Below are 24,787 nucleotides of genomic sequence, written 5' to 3'. Positions count from 1 at the left end.
TGAAGATTAAACAAATGAAACATTGCATATGAAACATTTTATTGACAGCTGAAGTTAACGGTTCTTCATTATGATACAGTATTTCAGACATTACTTTATGCTGATTTTATTTGGCAGACATTTTACTTGCATTTAATGATGTGATAGTATCTGTGTTCTTGTATGATGGTATCAATAAAGTTATAAGGAAATTTTAAGGCTTATGTGGAAACAATTGTGTTTTTAGGTAAAAGTATTCCAATCCCACAAAGTTTAATGTTTCTCCAGCTGAAGTCAATTTATTTAATACTCTGCACATTGCATTTTAATGTGCATAATTACATTTTCAAAATATGATTTTTGTATGAGTTAAATGTAAGTTGGAACAACATCCCACATTAAACTAGAATTTAATATCTCGGATTTTTATGTGGTTAACATAACTGAATCTCATTTTTGTTCTTATTTTCTTTGATATAATATTGTTTATTGCCTTACCCAATAAATATATTTGTATTTTTTTCAATATTTTCTGAAATTCAGGGGAACTGATTCTTGTCTTGTTTTGTTAGCTTCAAGTTTAATTATTTTGTGAATTAATGAGCTTCACAAATATTAATTACATTTTCATGCTAGGCAATGAAAGTCCTTTCTAAGAAGAAGTTAATGAGGCAAGCTGGATTTCCACGTAAGTATGGTACAGTTTTTGTTCAAATATACTGCCATGTTGACAATCATTGAAGTTACATTATGGAAATAGGTCATTTGGCCCAATCATATTGATATTCATGTTCCATATGAATTTTTTTATTCATTCGTGGGACATGGGTGTCCCTGGCTGCCCAGCATTTATTACCCATCCCTAGCTGCCTTGAACTGAGTGGCTTGTTAGACCATTTCAGAGAGCAGTTGAGAGTCGACTACTTTGCTGTGGCTCTGGAGTCCCATGTAGGCCAGATCAGGTAAGGACGGCAGATTTCCTTCCCTAAAGGACATTAATGAACCCGATGGATTTTTCCAACAATCGACAATGGTTTCATGGTCATCTGTAGATTCTTAATTCCAGAGATTTTTTAATTGAATTCAAATTCCACCATTTGCCGTGGCGGGATTCGAACCTGGGCCCCCAGAGCATGAGCTGAGCTTCTAAATTAATAGTCTAGTGATAATACCACTAGGCCATCGCCTGCCCTAATTTTAATTCCATGTGCTCACTTTTTTACCACATTGCTTTATCCCACTTACTTTCAAACATTGCCACTAGTAGTGCATTTCACAGCCTCGTTACCCTGCGTGGAAAATGTTTCTCCTGCTCTGTCATAAATGTCTTGTGTTTACTCTTACATCTACATCCACATCCTTAAACCTCTCATCCACTGAAAACAGCCTGTTCCTACCTATTTCACACTGTCCCACACCGTCATAATTTGAAATACATTCAGGAAATCAAATCTTTAAGGTTCACCAAGAAAATTGGTGTTCATTATGATGTCCTGTCATAGACATCAAGAATACGGATTCTCCCACTTTCCCCTAAAAACAGTTTTCAATCTCAGCCACATAATCTTTAGGATTTGCCAACAGTGGAGATGAATTTCTCCAGATAGAAGAAATTAAAATCTTGACGAAACAGAAAATGCTGAAAATACTCAGCAGGTCAGGCAGCATCTATGGAGAGAGAAACAGTTAACCTTTCAGGTTGCTGATCTTTCAACAGAGCTGGGAAATGCTAGAGAATTTGAGCCAGGGGTGATGGCACAAGGACAAAGGAAAGCCTGTAATAGATGTGGAAGACAGGTGAGATTAGATGACAGAGCAGTTAGTCATATAGGGCTAAAGGCATTGGAAATGGGGCAAGAAAATAAACAAAGATGCCTAGAGCAGGTGTATCTCTATCTGAAAGCAAAAATAAGGAAAACAAGACCAAGAGATGCAAAGGAAAGGGAAGTAAAATGGGGACCAAGTTTACAGTCTAAAATTATTTGATCTGTGTTGAGCCTGTAAAATGCCTAATAGAAAAATTAGGTGCTATTCCTCAAGCTTACATTGAGCTTCACCGGAACAGTGCAGCAGGCCAAGGACACAGAAGTCAGCGTCGGACCAAGGTAGATAATTAAAATGACTTGAAATTTGCGTCATTCTTGCGGACTGAATGGAGGTGTTCCACAAAGTGGTCAACCAGCCTACATTTAGTCTGCCCAATGTAGACAAGATCACATTGTGGGCAGTAAATATAGTATACAAAATTAAAATAAGTACATGAAGTACACTGCTTCACCTGAAAATGGTGTTCTGGGCCTTTGAAGAGATAAAAGGGCAGATGTTACATTACCTGTGTTTGCATGGAAAGGTGCCAAGGGAAACAGCGGGTGCTGCAGACGATTGACAGGTGCACCATGGTATCATAGAGGGAACAATCTCTTCAGAATACTGAAAGGGGAGGGTATTATGTGTAAGGTGATGGCATCACGCTAGAACTGGTGAAAAATGATCTGTTGACCTCAGAGGCACATGATGTTGAAGGTGAGGTTAAGGGGAACCCTATCATGATTCTAGGAGGGAGGGGAAGAGGTGAGAGCAGAAGTTTGGACAACATGGCGGATACGGTCGAAAATCCTGCGGTGAGCCTACTCGGTCATACAGGGCTAAAGGCATTGGAAATGGGGCAAGAAAATAAACAAAGATGCCTAGAGCAGGTGTATCTCTATCTGAAAGCAAAAATAAGGAAAACAAGACCAAGAGATGCAAAGGAAAGGGAAGTAAAATGGGGACCAAGTTTACAGTCTAAAATTGTTTGATCTGTGTTGAGCCTGTAAAATGCCTAATCGAAAAATTAGGGAACGGTGAGTGGGAAATCTTTGAAGAGACAAGATGGCATCGTGAAAACACTGGTGTGGAAGGTTGCAACATTGAAACAGATATGACAGAGGAGGAGGAGGAACTGGGAGAATAGAATGGAATTCCTACAGGGTACACAGGGTGTGAGGAAGTGTAGTCATGGTAACTGTGAGAGTTAGTGGGTTCATAGTGAATGTTACTCGATAGCCTATCAGTCGAAATGGAAACAGAGAAGTCAAGGAAGGGAAGAGTCAGAGATTGACCATGTGAAATTGAGAGAAGGATGGAAATTGTTGCTGTAAGAGATATAACCCAGTGGGGTGGGGAGAGAGACTGTGACTGATATTTCCAGTGGAGAAGTACCTGGCAAAGCTAAAGGAATAGGTAAAATAAAGCTAACATGTAAAAAAGCTAAACCCAGCATGGTGATTTCCATTCTCAGGGAAGAGAAAAAACCTTTATCGATCGGTTACATGACACAGATACACTTGGTGTGCAATTTGAGAAAGATGCATCCCCAACATGTGCTGCTACTGATGTCTGCTTTGAATCAGAAAGTTCCACATTAATATGCATAGTCATTCTCACTTATTCCAATGCTCAGATTTTTCTATGTTGAAAAGATATAATGCTGCATAACATTTGTATTGTCATTGGATTCCTTAGATGAACAATAAGATGTTTTTTTAAGAAGTTATTGTTTATTTCATGCTGTACTACAAAATTGTGAGGAAGAATTATTTATCATGAGTATGTGGTCATTTATCACAGAATGATTCTATTCTGTTGTCTAGGTCGTCCCCCACCCCGAGGTGCCAAAGCTGTTCCACAAGTCTCTGCACAGCCTAGAGGGCCTTTGGATAGCGTGTACCAAGAAATTGCCATTTTGAAAAAGTTGGATCATCCAAATGTTGTCAAACTAGTTGAAGTATGTTTTACTTTACATCTCTCCGTTATTCAACAAGTGCTCGCACAAGTATATGTATATTTCGGCAATTTGGGATATCAGACTTTCCATCTGCATCTATGTTTATGTGAACATAACTAATCATCTTAAGCATTTTTTATCAGATTTTAAGCAAGTCTCAATGTTTAATGGTTCCAAAAAGTGAGCTCTTCTGAGAACCGTCTTTGTCATGTCCCGGTCAACGTAAGCAATAATGTTTTATTTCAATCATTTAAGAATCTCTATTATATTTCAGCAGACCTTTAAGTTGCTCTTTATTATCAGCCTCCGGCAACTGTTTTAGGATCGGTTGCAGATTATCATCGGTGTACAAAACTATGTACCTCATTTTTCCACTCCAAAAAAGGGTTTAAAAAAGGGCACAATAGCACCAACAAATTACTTGCCTATTTTGGAACTGATTTCTGCTCCACTAAAAGTAGATTAAGGAAGATCTGCAAAAAGTAAATGAAGATACCTTTTTTTTTAGTTAGGTTTGTATAAGTTATGTCAAAAATGGAGTATTTTACTGTAGCTCTTAGCTAAAGTTAGTGAGGTTATGGAAGAATGGAATTTGTAGTAATAGAAGAGTACAGATTTTTTTTGTCAGAGCATGACTATAGAAATATATTTTTTATTTATTCATCACGAGTAGGCTCACATTAACACTACAATGAAGTTACTGTGAAAATCCCCTCGTCGCCACACTCCAGCACCTGCTCAGGTACACTGAGGGAGAATTTAGCACAGCCAATGCATCTAACCAGCATGTCTTTCAGACTGTGGGAAGAAATTGGAGCACCTGGAGGAAAGCTGCGCAGACATGGGGAGAATGTGCAGACTCCACACAGACAGTGACCCAAGCCAGGAATTGAACCCAGGTCCCTGGCACTTGAGGCAGCAGTGCTAACCACTATGCTACCGTGCTGCTCTATAGCAGGGCAGATGTAGGAGAGGATGGCTCTTAATACAGGGGGCATAGGGAACAACCTGCAAATAGATCAGATGGTACAGTATAAGTAAAGAAACACAATTATCCATTGGGTTTTGCACCATGACAATGCCTTAAGTTTGTGCACACACCTTTAATGAACACATTGGTATAATATACTTTGTAAATCATAGAATATCCTGAGAATTATGGTGCAAACTATAAATTCTATGCACCTTCCATCTCTGTTTTCCTGCATGTCTTTCATCCTGAGAAGTTCTGCAATAATTTGCACATAAGAAGTGAATCTGTTCAGGTTGTAAAGTTCATGACTTCTTTTATACTGTGTCCATCATTAGATGCAAGTTCAATTTAATATTAGAGAACAGTAGGATTGTGACTTTGTAACTTGATCCATGGAAGTGTCTTAATTTAGCCCATTCTTTCCTATCATGGCATGTCTAGTGTGATTTGCATAATCCTGCCATTTTTACTCTGGGTTCGTGTCAGTTCAGTGTTCTTTCATACTTTTTATAAAACTTTCATGTGTGTATGTTTGTGTCCAGTGCAATATTTATGCTTTGCTTACGTTTACCACAGCATTGCTAGAAAAAAAAGGTGTGTCAAAGCTACTCATCTTGCACCCATAAAGACACTTGGCAAGTACACCAATATAAGAGGAAAACAACAATTTATAACTGTATGAGGGGAGAGTGCTGATTGGTTCCACTTGTGAACCAATTAGCGCACTCCTCTCATACAGTTATAAATTGTTGTTTTCCTCTTGTATTGGTGTACTTGCCAAGTGTCTTTATGGGTGCAAGATGAATAGCTTTGACATACCTTTTTTTAGTAGAGGTGCTGCCATAAAGACTGTAGCAGTTGATGGAGACTCCGTTAACTGCAAGCATTGTTTGAAATTTAAACCAGCCATCTTGACCCTGATTGGTCAAGGCTGTGTCCCGAGGAATGACTCAGTGAATGGTTGTCACTTATTTTGTTGAGCTGAAACAGGCACTCTTTTGTACATGTTCTTTCTGTCTGCAAAAATTGTTGTTTTCCCCTTGGTATTCTTGCGAAGTGTCCTGATGAGTACAAGACAGAAAGCTTCAACATGCCTCTCTTTTTTCAGCAATACATAAATTCCATACTACCAAACGACTACATGCTTACAACTTTAAGTCTTACAACTTCTTCCAGACTTCCCACTTGATTCTCAGCGTAATTAACAGCACACTTGATATTTACTTCGTGAACTTTGGGGCTGTTTATCCTTTGGAAATTTAATAAACATAGCTTATTATGTATCCATATCTGAAATATCCTTTTTCAATTAGATGTTGTCATTAACATTCTCAAAAACTAAATTTAAACATATTGATACATTGGTGAGTGGCTTTTTAGCTGTTTTAGTAAAGCTACAAAGAGCAAGCTTGTGGACATGGGATAAGGACAAGATTGTGCTTGACTATTTAATGTCAAACCCACCACTCCCTTGTTCTTGGCCTTTGGTCATAGAATCCCTACAGTGCAGAAGAAGGCCATTTGGCCCATCAAGTCTGCACCTACCACAATCCCACCCAGGCCCTATTCCTGTAGCCCCACATATTAACCCTCTGCCAATCCCCCGACACTAGGGTCAATTTAGCATGGCCAATCAACCTAACCCACACATCTTTGGACTGTGGGAGGAAACCAGAGTATCCGGAGGAAACCCACGCAGACACGGGGAGAATGTGCAGACTCCACACAGACAGTGACCAGAGGTCAGAATTGAAACTGGGTCCCTGGCCTGTGAAGCTGCAGTGCTAGTCACTGCCACTGTGCCACCCCCCTTGTTCCCCCCTCTGTGCTTTTGCTCACAAATATGTGAATACTCACTGTTGAAGCTCTCACTTGCAAAGCAACCTCTGTGCAAGTTACAGTACTAGAGGATAGATTAGCAAATATGGAACAGCCTCTCATTAAGGATAAAAGCAAAATACTGCAGATGCTGGAATCTGAAACAACAACAGAAAATGCTGGAAAATCTCAGCAGGTCTGACAGCATCTGTGGAGAGAGAATAGAGCCAACGTTTCAAGTCTGGATGATGGAAGGTCATCCAGACTCATACCATTGGCTCTATTCTCTCTCCACCAATGCTGTCAGATCTGCTGAGATTTTCCAGCATTTTCTGTTTTCATATTAAAGATCATTGATTCAGGAGAAGAGTGGAGGAAGAGAAATACAAAGTGATTGTTACGGGGTAATGTTTGGTTATTCTTTAATTCCAATAAATCATAGATTTCTAAATATTATTTTAAATTATTCTAATTTAGCTTCATGTTGTAAAATATGAAGAAACAGTAGCAATTTTTCTTTTATTTTAAAGGTGAAAATATGGCCCCATTTGAATTCTAATCAGAAAATAAGCTATTTGGACAAAGCTTCAGAAACAAGTTATGCCTGTCTAGTCTTTACTTTTAATCATTATGGTCCATGCAAGTTGACAGTGCGGGACATACTTGTATGTATACTTGAGATAATGTTTGTTAATTTTCTAGTGCATGTTTCCTTTATTTTTATTTCACCCTCTGCAGCTGCCTTCACTTCAGCATGCCTGTTTTTGGCTGTTTGGTATTCTGCTTTAGATCAAATAGACTGTCAAATTGCTCTTGTCTTTATATTCCTGCTTTTTTTTCTGTCTGTTGATCACAAATTCCCAATTTTCCAGATAATGTACTGGAAAAAAATCCTAAAGTTATTTGACATGCATTAAAAATTGCAGTAAATAACATTTTCTAGTTTGTGGTCTCCACTTGTTTATTTCAAAAGTTATTTGGGTTGATGTCATTTCTGTTATATTCTTCTCTGATTTTGGGTGCAACGTTGAATATACAACACAGAAGCAGACCATTTGGCCCCACCAGGCCATGCTGATATTTATGCCCCTAAATTTTCTCTGTTAGCAAAGCCCTATGCCCCTTTCTCCGCACACCTATCCAGTCTCCCCTTAAATGCATCTATACTATTCACTTTAACCACGCCCTGTGATAGCAAGTTCCACATTCTCAGCACACTCTGTTGAAGGAAGTTTCTTCTGAATTCACTAGTTAATGGCCAGAGTAGGGTCATGATTATACCGTCTATTGCTCTGGTCAGATTATACCTTGAACACTGTCCAGTTCTGATTCCCAAGACTTAAGAAAGACGTTGGAGAGATACTGAGAAAAGCCACAATGCTGATTCCTTGTTTTGAAAGGCTTGCTAGAAGACACTGAGAGGCAATCTTATAGAGGTGAGTAAGAAAATTCATGACGTGGAAAAGATAAATCCCGGACAAGAGGCTTGAGTTCAAATTAGTAAACGGAAAATTGCATCTGCAAATTTTTCCCACAAAGAATGCATAGAACAGATAGGAAACCCTAGATTTTGCAAAGAAGTGATAGAATGCAGTAACTTGGAGATTTTAGGTTCTTTCTAAAAGATTCAGTTAAAGGTTCAGCTGTTCAAGCCCAGGAATATATGGCTGAAGCCATTTAATAAATACAAGCACTTGGTGTTAGTCTGTGAAAGTGTTTTAGTTTCATAGAAAGCTTAAATGTAATGTTACGAAGTGGAGATGGACCCCCCCTCTGAGAACTAACACCTAATCACTCAAAGAGGAGTACCACGCCTCATAATCTGTTAAAGTGAGTGGGAAGTGGTACGATCTGCGCTTCAGTAACTTTTAGTGGTTAAATCAAAATAACTACCTGACTCTCAAAGTCAACGAGTAACAATTTATTTATCTAACTAACAGTGAACAAGTTAACTAAACTATTAACAATCCAAATAAACCACAATTCTAATGGACTGCTGTTTAGGTAAATACAATTCCCATTTATTAACAAAAGAATAGAATTTTAGTCACACTCTAAATTACAATCAGGTTTGCCGTCTTCTGGAATATTCTGGCTTTCTCTGTTGATTTGTCTGTCTGGAACTTCTGTCTTTTGTACCTGCTTGATCGAGATGGTGCTTTCTCTTAAGACATAAATGAAGCTGTTACGCTGGCAGATGGCAGTTGCTTTCTCTCTGCTTATTGTCCAACTGCCTCCGCCTTTTATACCTGTGATGACAGATCAACATCCCCTACAATATGATTGGTCTCAGTAAGCCAAAACCATCAAATTTAAATCTAATAGGTTGCTGGTATCCAAGTGCCTGATTTAAACTGGCTGAATTTAAAAAAATTCAAAAGCCTGTTTGTTGTCTTGGCAACACTGCTGCCTGGCCCTCCGATACAAATATTTCACTTTGGGCACTCTCTCTCTACTTGCATTTTTAAAAAACTTTCTAAGCACAGAAGAAAACACCACTTTATAAAGGACTATGCAATACTTTCACCTCTTAGCACTTTACAATTTTTAAATAATTTTACAAACAACAAATTCTAACATTCTACTCAACTTTACCCCTCAATAGGATGGCTAGGTTAGAAAGTTAAGAGGGAATTTCAGATGTGGGCTAAACGTGTGTGTTAATGATTGTAAAATTCTATAGCTGATGGTAGATAAATCTTGAACTGCATACCAAAACAAAAGTTGTAAAGCATACCTGGCATATTTTAACTGCATTATTACAATTTATGAGGACTGATTTTCATCTACAGGTTGGGAATAGTGTAGAATTAGTATCAATCTAGCAAGAAATGTCAAGTCCAAATAGCAATCAGTTCTCTTGTATAAAGCTATTTACATAATTATTCACACATTGCATGCAGATTTTGCCACTAGTTCACTACTTAAGGCAAATAACTTTAATATCGGTTTCTTCAGTTTGGTCATGTAAATTTGTGATTTCCTGTACATAACTAAATGATTACACTTCCACTGAACGAAGATTTAATTTTGATATAGCTATGTCATTTGAAGAAGAGGGATTGTTATTGGTGTTTTTTTATTTTGCAGGATACTGGAGTGAGCTGATGTATGTTCATGATAAAATGGATTAATATCCATGCATTAATTTCTTCAATGTAGCCAGAAGAGCAGAGTTACTATAGTCTTTTCCATTCAAAGGAAACCAGAATGACTGCAAAATCCTTTTGAAAATAATAGAATGTTTTGAAATGTCGTAGTGGGGAAAGAATAATTTTACATGAAATTTAAATATTGATTTCCTACAATGGGTAGGATGCAGCTGTGTTCAGCTAAGCTGCTAGATAAGCATCCAAGTTGATAGCATGTTCCATGTTTAGAACAAGGAGACTCATCAGGCTTGACCTACTGCATGCTGCAAAATGCCTTTTTAATCAGTTGATAATGAATTCCATTGCCAAGAATCACAGAAACGTTTGTGGCTCAACAAGCCCACCTTAATAGTTGAATAAGTTTCTTTGAAGATAGAAACATAGCCGAAATGAAATCAAAGAATCTAATGATGATTAGAATGCAGTAAAAAAAATTAAGTGCCACATTTTAAAAATTCTGTCATGGGATGTTGGCCTAACTGGCTAGGCCAACCTTTTTCTTGCCCATCTCTAATTGCCCTCAAGAAAGTAGTGGTGAGCCGACATTTTGAAACACTACAGTCTATTTGGTGTAGGTACACCCACAGCACTGAGAGGGAGTTCCAGGATTTTTACCCAACAACTGAATAAACGGTGATAAAATTCCAAGCGAGGATGGTGTACGATTCAGAGGTGAACTTGCAGTGGTTTTCCCACGCATCTGCTGCCCTTGTCCTTCTAGGTGGTAACGGTCATGGCTTTGGAAAGTGATGTTTAAGGAGCCTTGGTCAGTTGCTGCAATGCATCTTATAGATGGTACACATTGCTGCAACAGTGCATTGGTGGTGGAGGGAGCCAAGTTTGGAGGTGGTGGTTGAGGTGGCAGTCAAGCGGGGGCGGCTTTGTCCTGAGGGTGTCAAGCTTTTTGAGTGTTGATGGAACTGCACTCATCCATGCAGGTGTTGAATATTCCATCAAACTCCTGATTTGTGCCATTATAGATGGTGGACAGCCTTTGGCGGAGTTAGGTGGTGAGTTACTCATTGAAGAATTCCCAGCCTTTGACCTGCTCTTGTAGTCACGATATTTATATTGCTAATCCTGTTCAGTTTCTGGTCATTGGTACCCCCCCCCGCCCCCCCCCCCCCGTATATTTGTAGCAAGGGATTCCGTGATGGTAATGCCATTGAATGTTATGGGGAGATGATTGGATATTCTCTTGTTGGAGATGGTCATCGCCCAGCACTTGTGTGGCATGAATGTTGCTTGCCACTTATTAATCCAAGTTTGAAAGTTGTTCAGGGATTGCTGAATATGGGCACGGTCTGCTCGAGTATCTGAGGAGTCACGAACTTCCTGCAATCATCAGTGAACATCTCCATTTATAATCTTTTGATGGAGGGTAGGTCATTGATGCTGAAGATGGTTGGACCAAGGACCACTATTCTGAGGAACTCCTGAAGTGATATGCTGGGACTGAGATGATTGACCTCCAACAACCATATTCCTTTGCCAGGCATGACTCCAACGAATGGAGAGTTTTTCCTCTGGTTCTCATTGACTCCAGTTTTGCTAGTGCTCCTTGATGCCTAGGCTCTTTGGTTGGGAGGTCAACAGGTTAGGATGGTGAAAAGTTGAGATGCTGTTTCTCCACAATAGTTTCATATGCTCTACATCTCATGCACCACTTCCTGTTTAGAAATGTGGGCAGAGATGTGAAGACTGGTGTTTGGTGCCGCTAACCAGACAGCTCTGAGTTGGGCTTGTCAACCTTTATTGGCTGTCTACCTAGGTGAAGGCAACTCTGATTTCAAAACCCCCAGCCATGGGTCAACTAAGCTAACAGTGCAGAAGATCACAAATAGTGCCAGTGGACTGCTTGTCGAGGAGAAGAACAACTCCCAAAATCAGACCTGCATCTCTTTAACTGCTGCACTTTGCACCAGTGAAGTACCACCTGCCTTACACAAAAAGTATGGGGTGGGAGAGTGGTGGAGGGTCTGAACTAATTCCCACCCATTTAAATATACTCAGATGTTCAAGTTGTTCAGCAAGTTTTTATCAATCAATGCACCAGGCAAACCAAGCCCTGTGGTGATGGGGAAGTGATAATAGGAGCAGTAGAGGATGCTACTGGCAGTCTTCAGTTATAACCCTGCACTTGGGTGGCCCCAGAGTGATGGTCACTTTCCACAGAGTGGGGAGGATGTGGAGTTTGTTTCCTTCCGAGATGACGGAGCTAACCTTATCACGAATGATGCTGCTCTCCCCAAAATGGGGAAGGGTAATCAATGGAACAATGAAAACAACATAGATGTACTCCAGAACCAAAAATTGGACAATGTTACTGTATGACAGAGTGATTGCAAAGATATGCACTCTACCTGCTCCATTAGAAGTATAGAATGCAGGGTCTATCTGTTCGTCAGGGGTATTGTAAAATCTAAGGCACTTTGACATAGAATTGAGCCACAAAGAAAACTTGATGTAACTGTTCCAAAAGAATGCCTGAGAGAGACCTGGAACACCAACTAGCCACAGAAATTGCTGATATTCTGGTGAACAATATTGCCATTCCCATTGCCATTCTTAGAAAAAAATTAAGGGGTTTCTTACAGCTTGGGATCTGAGCTCCTAGGGGTCATTAAACTGTTCAGAATAATTGGTACTACACTGATGCAATACGCGCCACAAGAGTAGCAGGTGAAAGAATGAAGGTTTGATTTTTAGATGAGCTGCTGAGTAGATTAAAGAACCTCATATACCCTTGACATCATCATCCAGTCCATTGGCATTATATGTGATCGTCTGCACTGTAGGCTGATGTATATCTTATTAGTTAACCCATAGCTGGGGGTTTTGAAAGCAGTTACTTTCTCCCAGAGAGACTGCAAAGATTGGTTTGCCAAATGCCTAAGACATAGGCAAGCTTCTAGACAAAGTGCAGGCACTCAGATCTTGCATATCTGACAAGAAATCACCAACAAGGAATGACTATACCATTGCACCAAACACATGCTGCAGACCAAACTAAGAAAGAAGATGGATTGATGGTGGGAAAACAAGGCTGATGAGCTTCAAGCAGCTGCAGATTTAAAAACAACCTTTAGCTTTACATGAAGTCTGCGATCCATCCATGGCCCCAAAACCAACATTGTGACACCCATCCTCTTAGCAGATGGCAGTTGGCTCCTAATAGGCAGGAGACTATCTCTCAAAGGCCAGAATATTTCAGTAATCTCCTAAACCAACAATCCGTAGTTTGCAGTGATACCAAAGTCACTTACATATAGCACTGCGCTCTGGAAGACTTGCTCTCGATCCTTTTCAAGTGGAAGTCAGAAATGCAATAATTCAGCTTTCTATGGGCAAGTTGCCAGAAGCTGACAGCGTTTCACCTGACGTATACAGGTATGGAAGAACTGGCATAATTTGTAAACTCACTAGTTTCTTTTGTCTGGAATAGGGCACAATGTCTCAAGACTACAAGGATGTCTCCATAACTAATCTTAACAAATGAAAAGGGAGCAAGTTGATTTGTGACAAGCATTGTGGAAGATCGCTTCTTAAACAGCAAGAAAATTTCTTGCAGCATTATTCTTCAGATTGTTACTCTGCTCGTTGATTCCATGTACCCTGAATCACAGTGTGGCATCCATGCAGGATGGGAAAAATGGACATGATCTTTGCAACAAGTAAAATTCAGAAAAAGTCCCACAATTGTATGGTGTTCATTTACCTGACAAAGGCTCTTGATATAGTAGTTTTTTTCATTTATGGGATGTGGGAGTTGTTGGCTAGGCCAGCATTTAATAAAGGATGGGCATTACCCTTGAGAAGATGGTGGTGAGCTGTCGTCTTGAACTGCAGCAGTCCATGTGGTGTAGGTACACACACATTGCTGAAAAAAAGACGATATATTTCCAAGTCAGGATGGTGAGTGACTTGGAAGGAACTTCCAGGTGGTGGTGTTCCCATGTGTCTGCTGCTCTTGCCCTTGATAGTGGTCATGGGTTTAGAAGGTACTGCCTAAGGAGCCTTGGTGAGTCCTGCAGTGCATCTTGTAGATGGTACACACTGCTGCCATCGTTACTTGGTGGTGGAGGAAGTGAATGCTTGTGGAAAAGGTGCCAATCAAGTGGGTTGCTTGTCCTGGATGGTGTCAAGTTTCGTAAGTGTTGTTGAAGCTGCACTCATCCAGTTAAGTGGAGAGTATTCCATCACACATTTGACTTTTACCTTGGAGATGGTGGACAGACTTTGAGGAGTCAGGAGATGAGCTACGTGGAGCAAGAGTCCTAGCTTCTGAGCTGCTCTTGTATTTGTATGGCTAATCCAGTTCAGTTTCTGGTCAATAATAACCTCAGGATATTGATAGTGGTGGATTCAGCGATGGCAATGAATGTCAAACAGCGATGGTCAGATTCTTGTTGTTGGAGATGGTCGTTTGCTGGCACTTGTTTGGCATGCATGTTACTTGCCACACCTAACCCTGGATATTGTCCATGTCTTGCTGTATTTTGACATGGACATGCTTCAGTATCTGAGGAGACATAAATTGTGCTGAATATTTTGCAATCTTCAGCAAACAGATCTCCTTCTGACCTTATGATCAAGATCATTGATGAGACAGCTGAAGATGGTTATCAGGGCCTTTGCAGTATTCTGTGACTTCAGCCATTTCTTTATATCATGTGTAATGAATCGAATTGGCTGAAGACGGGCTTTTGTGATGCTGGGGACCTCTCGAGCAGGTCGAGATGGATCATTCACTCAACACTGCTGGCTGAAGATTGTCACGAATGCCTTTTGCACTAATGTACAGGGCTGTTCCATCATTGAGGATGAGGATATTTGTGCAGCCTCCTCCTTCATCACGACCGGATGTGACAATACTGCAGAGCTTAGATTGATCCATTGGTTGTGGAATCGTTTTGCTTTGGTTATTACTTACTGCTTATGCTATTGGCATGCAAGTAGTCCTGTGTTATAGTTTCACCAGATGATACCTTATTTTTAAGTATGCCTGGCATGCCCACCTGTATTCTTTATTGAACTATGCTTGATGACTTGGTTTGCTGTAATGGTAGAGTGGGGGTGATGCCAGGCCATGAGGTTACTGATTGTGGTTGAGTACAAATCTGCCACTGCTGAAGCGGTTTGTAGTAGTTTAATACAGTTGAGTGGCTTGCTCGGCCATTTTAGAGTCAACCAGATTTCAGTGGATCTGGAGTCCCAAGTAGGCCAGAGCAGGGAAGGACAGCAAATCTTCTTCCCTGAAGGCATTAGTGAACCAGATGGGTTTTTATGAAAATCAATAATGGTTTCATGGTGATCATTAGACTTTAAATTCCAGATATTTATTGAACTCCGTCATCAGCCACGGTGGGATTTGAATCCAGGTTCCCAGAGCAGTACACTAGATCTCTGAATTACTCCTCCGGTGACCATACCTTTTTGCTCCTGCTTCCACTTCCCATAAACTGGGGAGGCCCATGTCTGTACAAATATGGTGTTCAGATGTTCAATGTCGTTCACTCATTGCATGATGCAAAGTCGTATGCCATTGGATGCCTTTCCTGCCACTAATGACATCAAGCAAGGCTGTGTATTGGTTCTAGCTCTGTTTGCCATGTACTTCTCGGCCATGCTCCAATATGCACCTTAACACATGAACATAAGAAATGGGAGCAGGAGTCGGCCATCTAGCCCCTCGAGCCTGCCCCGCCATTCAATAAGATCATGGCTAATCTGAAGTGGATCAGTTCCACTTACCCGCCTGATCCCATAACCCCTAATTCCCTTACCGATCGGGAATCCATCTATCCGTGATTTAAACATATTCAATGAGGTAGCCTCCACCACTTCAGTGGGCAGAGAATTCCAGAGATTCACCACCCTCTGAGAGAAGAAGTTCCTCCTCAACTCTGTCCTAAACTGACCCCCTTTATTTTGAGGCTGTGCCCTCTAGTTCTAGTTTCCTTTCTAAGTGGAAAGAATCTCTTCACCTCTGCCCTATCCAGCCCCTTCATTATCTTACAGGTCTCTATAAGATCCCCCCCTCAGCCTTCTAAATTCCAACGAATACAAACCCAATCTGCTCAGTCTCTCCTCATAATCAACACCCCTCATCTCTGGTATCAACCTGGTGAACCTTCTCTGCACCCCCTCCAAGGCCAATATATCCTTCCGCAAATAAGGGGACCAATACTGCACACAGTATTCCAGCTGCGGCCTCACCAATGCCCTGTACAGATGCAGCAAGACATCTCTGCTTTTATATTCTATCCCCCTGGCGATATAGGCCAACATCCCATTTGACTTCTTGATCACCTGTTGCACCTGCAGACTGGGTTTTTGCGTCTCATGCACAAGGACCCCCAGGTCCCTCTGCACATTCAATTCAGGACAGCAACCTCTTCAACTTTCAAAGGCTCAAGACTTGCCCTAAAATTGCTGAACAGCTACTGAGTGAATGTTTGTTCATGGATGGCTATGCTCTCCTTGCACATACTCTGGAGGACATTCAGCTGCTTATTGAACATTATGTCCAAGCCTCTGAACACTTTGGCCTGACAAATATTAAGAAGATGGAGATCTTCTATCAACCTATCTTGTCCACTTACTCAAGACCTTAGTCGCTATTAACAACTCACTGCTCCATTTAGTACAGAAGTTGTGTTATCTTGGAAGTATGCTCTCCAATAACACTACAATGGATGATGAAAGCCCAGCTTTTGGCAGGCTCAATCAGACTTTGAAAAGAGCATGGAACTTATCTCCGAGCAATGAACAAAGTCTATTAGGCAGTGGTATTTGCATAATGTCTTTGAGAGTGAGAGATTTGGACAACCTACTGTCGTCACATAAAATAGCTAGAGGCATCTCAATTTTCACTGTCTGAGATCTATTTTTAACAGCAAGACAAAATCTCAGGTTCTTGCTAAGTGCTGCACTGAGAATGCTCGTCAGAACTCAGTTTCACTGAGTCAGTCACGTGGATTGCATAGAGGAGTCCCGCGTACTAAAGACAGTACATTACAACCAACTGAGTTGGATCCCAAAGCAATGTGAAAAAAAATCAACCTTGGAGAGACTAAAATAGAGAAGTCTCTGTCATTAGTGATTTTGACATTTGAGAAAAATAGTCAGTGTCTTCAGGATTAGAAGGTGTGGTGCAACACCAATACCTCCACCTCCAACATTTACTCCATCTGCAGTATTTGTAATAAGTTATGCAAAGAGTGACTTGGCCTAACGTCATACATAAGGTAACAACCTAGACTATAAACCGATACTTTTTAACTTGCTGAACACTTTTGAAATGACAGGAGAATCCATTACCCAATTTGTTCTATATGTGACTTGACTTCCTCACCTATATAATTAACTCTTAACTGCCCTCTGGAGTTGTTTAGTGAGCTACATCAAGTCTTTGCAAGATTCAGATTGCAGCCATTCAAGATGAATGTCCACCACCACCTTCATGAGTTAGATAGGGATGGACCAGTCTTGCTGCTGATGCCCCATCCTGAGAATTTTTTTTAAACCGTGGGTCCTCCCACATGTATATCCTTTTCTGATTTATGTTCCTTGTTGAAGTGCAAGCATGTTTCTAAGATATCACTCATTGTTCATTTATTTTTACAGGTGCTTGATGACCCTAGTGAGGACCATCTGTACATGGGTATGTTCCAATATTTGTTTCTGTCATACTGTATAATTTGAATCATACACCACGTGCAACCTAACCTGAAAAAGACAGTGAACAGCCTATGTTTCCTTGTGTTAATGAATTGTGTGCAAATTGGTAAAATAATAATCAGCATTTTAGTTAGAAACTAAGTAACTTAAATCAGATTTTTACCCTGTGGCACTTTTTAAAGTAAGAGTTTTAACAACACCAGGTTAAAGTCCAACAGGTTTATTTGGTAGCAAATGCCATTAGCTTTCGGAGCGCTGCCCCTTCATCAGATGGAGTCCGAAAGCTAATGGCGTTTGCTACCAAATAAACCTGTTGGACTTTAACCTGGTGTTGTTAAAGCTCTTACTGTGTTTACACCAGTCCAACGCCGGCATCTCCACATCATGACTACCATCGGCACTTTTTAAATACACTAAATACACTATAGCTTGAGCTATTTATTACTACATTTTAGAATTTAATGTCAGCTTGTGATTTTTAGTATATGAACAATGATAAGTTGGCATCATTTTCTCCAAAGATATCTTGTAACAATTTCAACAAAGTTAATTCATGAACTGTGTGCTTTCTTCCCTCAAATCTTCCTGTGGTACACTTTATTTTGTGATTATGTAAAACAGACGTGAACAACTAAAATAATCTCTTCTGAGAGGTTTCAATAGAGCGGTTTCAGTAGTTTAAGAGCATTTCTCTAATTAATGCATCCATCTTCTAGTTGGGATTTGGGATTGGATAAAGTACATTTCATACTACAAGCATGAATTCAGTCGGTGCTTAATGCCAAGACTTTATTAGAATGGACTTTTCCCTTCCCGAAGCCCAACTCTATGATAACATGAAGCTCATGGACCTTGTACAGTTTCTAAATAGAAATGCTAATTGGTATCTTCCAGGCCTCAACTTTATTCTTTGTTGGAATTAAATTGACAGTTTAAAGTATAACTGTTTACAAAGCATTCTTAACATATTTCTGGCGCTTGGAGACCATAGTCTATCTACTGTCCCCATAGTGGCCCTGGTCATTGTTTACAGGTGTGAATATATTGTTGCATCTTGCCAGTCAGATAACCTGGCCCACAATTAATAATCAACCCACCCCAAGTTTGATATTGGGCAGAATTTAAAAAGTGTCCAGTCTACCTCAGCTTAACCTAAAAGGGTAAGGTGCTCAAAACTTTGAGCAACAGGTGAAATTAACCTTTTCGAACTGCTACTATGCAGTAGCAACATGAGTGGTATTCTTCGCTATCAGAATGTTGCCATCAAGCCACAAAGATGTGCTGCCTACTGCACAAATGAGTAACGTAGAATATGAATTTCAGTGCCAGTTTCCACTATGTAGACCATGTGTCCCAATGATTTGTGGATGATATTAAATGGCCCTTCACAATAGGTAAAGTACAGACCATACTCAACCAGCCCGTGCTTTTAAAATTCAGAACATAGTGCCCAATATTGAATATGATTCTGCGATTGGAAAACACCCGATCCTGCCTGTGCTAAGAATTGCATTAACAAACATTTTAACATTTATCCATCAGGCTCAAAGTGTCATTCACTTATGTGTGCTGGATGTTTCATACATTCATATGAAGGGGCCTATCCTTTGCAAACAGATTATATCCATATATTGTGCCTTTTTCAACTAAGCAGAAGTTTTGGGGGCAACCATTCCCCTTGGAATTGAATTGCCCAATCAAAATTGATTGGCAGCATGGTGGCACACACTGCTGCCTCACAGCACCAGGGAACCGGGTTCAATTCCGAGCTTGGGTCAATGTCTGTGCGAAATCTGCATGTTCTCACCGTGTCTGTGTGGGTTTCCTCCAGGTGCTCCAGTTTCCCCCCTCAGTCCAAAAGATGTGCTGGTTAGGTGCACTGGCCACGCTAAATTCTCCCTCAGTGTTCCTGAACAGGTGCCGGAGTGTAGCCACTAGGGGATGTTCGCAGTAACTTCAAAACAGCGTTAATGTAAGCCTACTTGAGACACTAATAAAAACATTTTTACATTAAAAAACCTAAAACCTTGTCTAGTTTGAGTTTAAACAAAAGTTTGGCAGTTAACTGGTGCATTCTCCAGGGCAACACCTCTACCAATCATTGTCCACTTGCCAATAGGTCAACAGCCTTTTCTCATGCAGTTGTTCCCTTTGAGATTTGATATTCTTGTGAATCTGCCCTCATCAGTGCAAGACAAAAAGCTTTGACCAGATCTCTCTCTATCAGCAATACTAAATTAGAAATATTCTAATAACCTGAGCAAAATGATAAATAGGAATTAGTAAAGGATTTAATCTGGGCACAAAAGCATATGCTGTTTTAGATTTTACTATATGTATGTGTATATATATATTTGTGTGAAAGTTTTAATAGGCTTTTTGAGTGTGCCAATTTAATTAAATAATTTAATTATAAATCTATTCCATGCCAATTATGCTAGCTAGGATGCACCAGTCTCTTAGACAATAGGGAAAGGGAAAGGAGCCGGGGAAGCATTGGGTCTTCACCCTGATGTACGCTGAGTCATCCCCAGGATGAGCAGAAACTTCCCCCTTAAAATAGGCAAGAGTAATTAAATGCCATGAAAATGACCTGAGTGGCATCACAATATTTCCCACATAATTTTTGGAGGATTTTGTATGGTGGACACAAGCCATGGATCAAACTGGGCAGTAGAGATTGCAGCATATTTTGTTGATAAAAGGATGATGTTGTTCATGGGGACTATCTTATCAAAAACATTCTAAGTGCCAAGCAAGCATGAAAATGGGAGTGAATCATGCCCAATTTTCCGTGAGAGAAAAATTCAAATCTTATGCCACTTAGAGAAAAAGATGAGGTGGAGATTCTGGTGTTGGACTGGGGTGGGCACAGTAGGAAGTCTCACAACACCAGGTTAAAGACCAACAGGTTTATTTGGAATCACGAGCTTTCGGAACTCTGCTCCTTCATCAGATGAGTGGTGGTAGGTTCACAAACACGGCATATATAGACAAAGACACAATTGCAAGATAATACAGATTGGAATGTGAAGAATGTTTGGAATGCAAGTCTTTACAGGTACAAACAGTTAGCGTGGAGAGAGGGATGATCACAGGTTAAACAGGTGTGAATTGACTCAAGCCAGGACAGTTAGTAGAATTTTGCAAACGCAGGCAGTATGGTGGGGGGTACAAGTAGTGTGACATGAACCCAAGATCCTGGTTGAGGTTGTCCTCACGTTGCTGCTCAGCGATTCTACATTGTGTGTCTTGAAGGCTGACTTGGAGAACGCTTACCCAAAGATTACCTGGAAGGACTCGCATTCCAACCATTCTTCACATTCCTATCTGTAGTTACCTTGCAATTGTATCTTTGCCTACATATGTTTGTGAATCTACCACTCACCTGATGAAGGAGCAGCGCTCCAAAAGCTCGTGATTCCAAATAAACCTGTTGAACTTTAACCTGGTGTTGCGAGAAGAAAATGAGGTAAAGTGTGCTTCGTGCCAGTAGGGGGAGTGGACGGTGTCTATTCACACTGGGAAGCTGGCTGGTGACTGCTGAAGGGCACCATTGCGGATGCACATGATCTCCCAATGCACTATGTAAAGTGTACACAATTTGTGCACTGGGAATGTGACATTCTCCCCAATTCCCCATCCCGGCCGATCGCTGCCCCCGTTCAGGTAAGGTGAGCACCTCCACCAGCAATCCCGTTAAGGCAATTGAGCCCAGACGATTCCATCCCAGGCTCGCTAATAATAAAATGAAGACTTAAATATTTAAATCAGTCTTGTGCCCTTCCTGGGCACAAGTATTGTTTGCTTTTTTTACATGGAGTGCTTTTTCAAGCTGTTCTTCGACCATTTATTCATGATTGTGACATGGAGTTTCAGATTTTGGGTTCGGGTTTGTAATGTATTGATATTCGTTTCAATTTTGAACATGATTATGATTTCTCTGATTAGATGTCTGGGCAATGGATGTTACATTTATACCGTTATATTCCCTCGAAACCTATTGTAATTATATTTTTCTTTTTCAGTTTTTGAACTTGTGAAACAAGGGCAAGTATTCTCTTTTTCTCTTTATTAAACATCTTTTAGATTTCTCTGCTTGATTATCCAACCAAGAATCATAGAATCACTACAGTGCAGAAGGAGTCCATTTCACCCATTAAGACTGCACCAACCCTCCGAAAGACCATCTTACCCTGACCCATCCCTCTGCCCTATCCCTGTAACCCCATGCAATTATTATGGCGAATCCTCCTAATCTGCACATCTTTGGACTGTGGGAAGAAAGCAGAGAACCTGGAGGAAACGCATACAGACTGTAACCCAAGGCCAGAATTGAACCGCTGTGAGGCAACAGTGCAAACCACTGTACTCACCATGCTGCCATGCACTATGGGTATGTTGTCAGATTTCAGCTAGTGTTCCTCATGGGCCTGCAGCCCCATGGTTGTGTAGAGTGGCTTATGCTGATACGTCCTTCAATTTGAATCACTTTCCATTTCAGGAAAATGCATAGCCTTTAATATAAGATCTCATTGCACATGGAAATGCATATAATGATTACAGCATAGAAGCAGGCCATTTGGTCCATCAAGTGTATGCTCTCTGCAGAGCAATTCGGTTAGTCCCATTGACCTCTTTTCCTGTAAACCTGAAACGTTTTTTCTCTCAGGTGTTTAACCAATTCCTTTCAAAAGTCACAGTTGAATCTTCCCCACCCACAATGCATTCCGAATCCTAACCACTCACTATGTAAAAGTTATCTTGCCATGTAACCTTTGGTGCTTTTGATCTGGGCCTCTATCCTTCCACCAATGGAAGAGCCTCTCCCTATCTCCTGTACAGATTTTGAACACCACTATTAAATCTCCTCTCACCATATATATGGCTAAATGTTGGTCATGTTGAAAGCATTAGCACTAGTAGTATAGTTTTTTTTGTTCCTTTAATTGTATTGAAAATATAATTTTGTTATTGGTGAAAATATATATGCAGTAATATATCTTGAAACTTAACATCATAGTCAGTGTGGCTCTTCGACCATTTGTGAAGAATTTGAAATGACCCTGGTTATTTCTGATTTCCTTCCCCACATTTTCTCCATATGGATAAGTGACTAATGCTTCGCCCCTCCTCGTAACATTGCACGAATCAAAAATGTATCATGTCTCCATTTCTAGTAAAACTTGAAGATTATGTATTGTTGTGGAACATTAGAATTCCAAAGGACTTTAGCTGCATCAGCTTGTTTCCAATTGATTCTATGTTATTTCAGCCCTGTGATGGAGGTTCCAACTGACAAACCCTTGACAGAAGAGCAAGCACGATTCTACTTTCAAGACTTGATAATGGGAATTGAATTCCGTAAGTGTAGGATGTGTTCCTTTTGTGTGGTAGTGAACAGGAAAATAAGAATTTTTGGTTGAAATGATGTTGACATAGTGTTAGCTATCTATTTTCTTTTCCCTTTGCCTTGTTTTACTACGCCATACACAATCCCTGGCAAATAAGTGGGTGGACTGCTCCTTATCTTTGCTTATATTGTTCTGTCGCTGCATTTTGAAAGATGCATAAGTGTAATTCATGTTAACTATCCCTCCCTTTGGGATAGTGCATGACATTTCAAATACAGCCTGAATGAGAATGAAAACTCATTGTCGGGAATTACAATCAGAAATTCCCATCAGATCAGTCGTTAACACCTTTAAATAATAGTGTTTTTATATAATAATTTCATACAATGATACAGTGTAATATGATCAGAACAACCCTACTATAACTGAGTTTTACTGCTTCTTGGCTATGATGATGGTACTTCTATTGTTGACAAAGAAAAATCTGAGTGTAGTGTCCAGTTATTTTTGCTTTTGCAGGACATTTTGAGGTGGTTAATTAGTTTGACAATGTTATATATTAGTACAAGTTGTTTTTGTTATAGAACAGATTGGTGCTTGGTATTTGAAATGGAGTGTTAACCCAATCCCTTCTGTCCTGTGCGCTGGTGCTGCTTGATATCTACCACATTGAAAAGATCAAAATAGATTTTAACAAGAAATGTTCTGTATGCAGTGCACTATCAAAAGATTATTCATCGTGACATTAAACCTTCCAATCTCTTGGCTGGAGAAGATGGACATATCAAAATAGCTGACTTTGGGGTTAGCAATCAGTTTGAGGGAACTGATGCTCTTCTGACCAGCAGTGTAGGCACACCTGCGTTCATGGCTCCAGAGACCATTTCAGAAACCAGGAAGAACTTTCATGGCAAGGTAAACAAAAAAGTTCATTTTATCTGTGGCAGAACTATTCATTAACCCACAAGGTACTGTTATCTGTGATTCTTAATTACTACAATTGCCCGTTCAAAAATCATGTTTTTCTGTTGCATTTGATGTTAGAACTGAGTTTGAGTCTTGAAGTTCAGCCTATTTTAGTGGAAAGTGTGCATATTTTATCTGTCCTTTTTTAAGCCCTAATTGCAATTTGTGTCCAGTCTATTTCAATGCAAAAGTCCTTCATTTGATGATTATTTTCGGTTGAAAAATGTTTTAAATTAAAATTAAAACCACAAGTTCCCATAGTGGGTCAAAAAAATTATGCCAATTACTGTTTAGCAGAAATTGAAAACCTAGTATTTTGTGCGAGTCTTAACTTTTTGGGATAGATTAATGGCCATGAAGACAAATCAGCAAGATAACAGGATTCACTGTAAGGGCAAAAAAAAGGGCATGAAGTTGGAATCAGTTTGCTTTTGTGGAAATCTCCCCACTGATCAAATAATTTTAGATCTTACTCTGATCCCTGAAATGTCAATAAGTATTGTTTGCTTTTTACATGAGTGTTTTTTCAAGCTGTTCTTCTACCATTTATTCATGATTGGGACATAGTGTTTCAGATTTGTATGTTTGTAACAGATTGATAAAAGCAAAATACTGTAGATGCTGGAATCTGAAACAAAACCAGAAAATGCTGGAAAATTTCAGCAGGTCTGACAGCATCTTTGGAGAGAGAATAAAGCCAACATTTTGAATCAAGATGACCCTTTGTCAGAAGACAAGGAAAATCGGACAAGATTTATACTATGAGGGTGATGGGGGTTGGGGGGCTGTAATTGATAGGAATCTTAATCCTCTCAATTACAGCCCTCCTCGCCACCACCACCACTACTCTCATAGTATAAATCTTGGCTGATTTTCCTTGTCTCCAGCTCTGACCCTCTCCAGGGTCATCCTGATTCAAAACGTTGGCTTTATTCTCTCTCCACAAATGCTGCCAGAACGGTTAAGATTTTCCAGCATTTTCTGGTTTTGTAACAATGATATTTGTTTCATTTTGGAAATTAATTATGATTCCTGTGATTAGGCTTTGGATGTCTGGGCAATGGGTGTTACGTTATACTGTTTCGTTTTGGGGCAT

The 24,787-nt window shown here is 40.0% G+C and overlaps 1 protein-coding gene across 7 annotated transcripts in view; it reads left to right on the top strand.

Moving 5' to 3' along the window:
- Positions 1–24,787, top strand: part of LOC144502998 (calcium/calmodulin-dependent protein kinase kinase 2-like) — a 100,723-nt gene that overhangs the window by 44,810 nt on the left and 31,126 nt on the right. For all 7 annotated transcript variants that reach the window (XM_078227474.1, XM_078227472.1, XM_078227469.1 and 4 more), the window contains 7 exons: positions 616–667; positions 3,612–3,745; positions 17,318–17,354; positions 21,400–21,421; positions 22,647–22,735; positions 23,441–23,640; positions 24,734–24,787. In XM_078227474.1, the coding sequence (XP_078083600.1) occupies positions 616–667; positions 3,612–3,745; positions 17,318–17,354; positions 21,400–21,421; positions 22,647–22,735; positions 23,441–23,640; positions 24,734–24,787 (588 nt within the window). The remainder of the gene's footprint in view (positions 1–615; positions 668–3,611; positions 3,746–17,317; positions 17,355–21,399; positions 21,422–22,646; positions 22,736–23,440; positions 23,641–24,733) is intronic.

This window comes from Mustelus asterias, chromosome 13, assembly GCF_964213995.1.
Source record: "Mustelus asterias chromosome 13, sMusAst1.hap1.1, whole genome shotgun sequence".
In the NCBI taxonomy this organism is placed as follows: Eukaryota; Metazoa; Chordata; class Chondrichthyes; order Carcharhiniformes; family Triakidae; genus Mustelus; species Mustelus asterias.
Note: the sequence above shows the minus strand (reverse complement) of the source record. Positions and strands in the feature narration are given on the sequence as shown.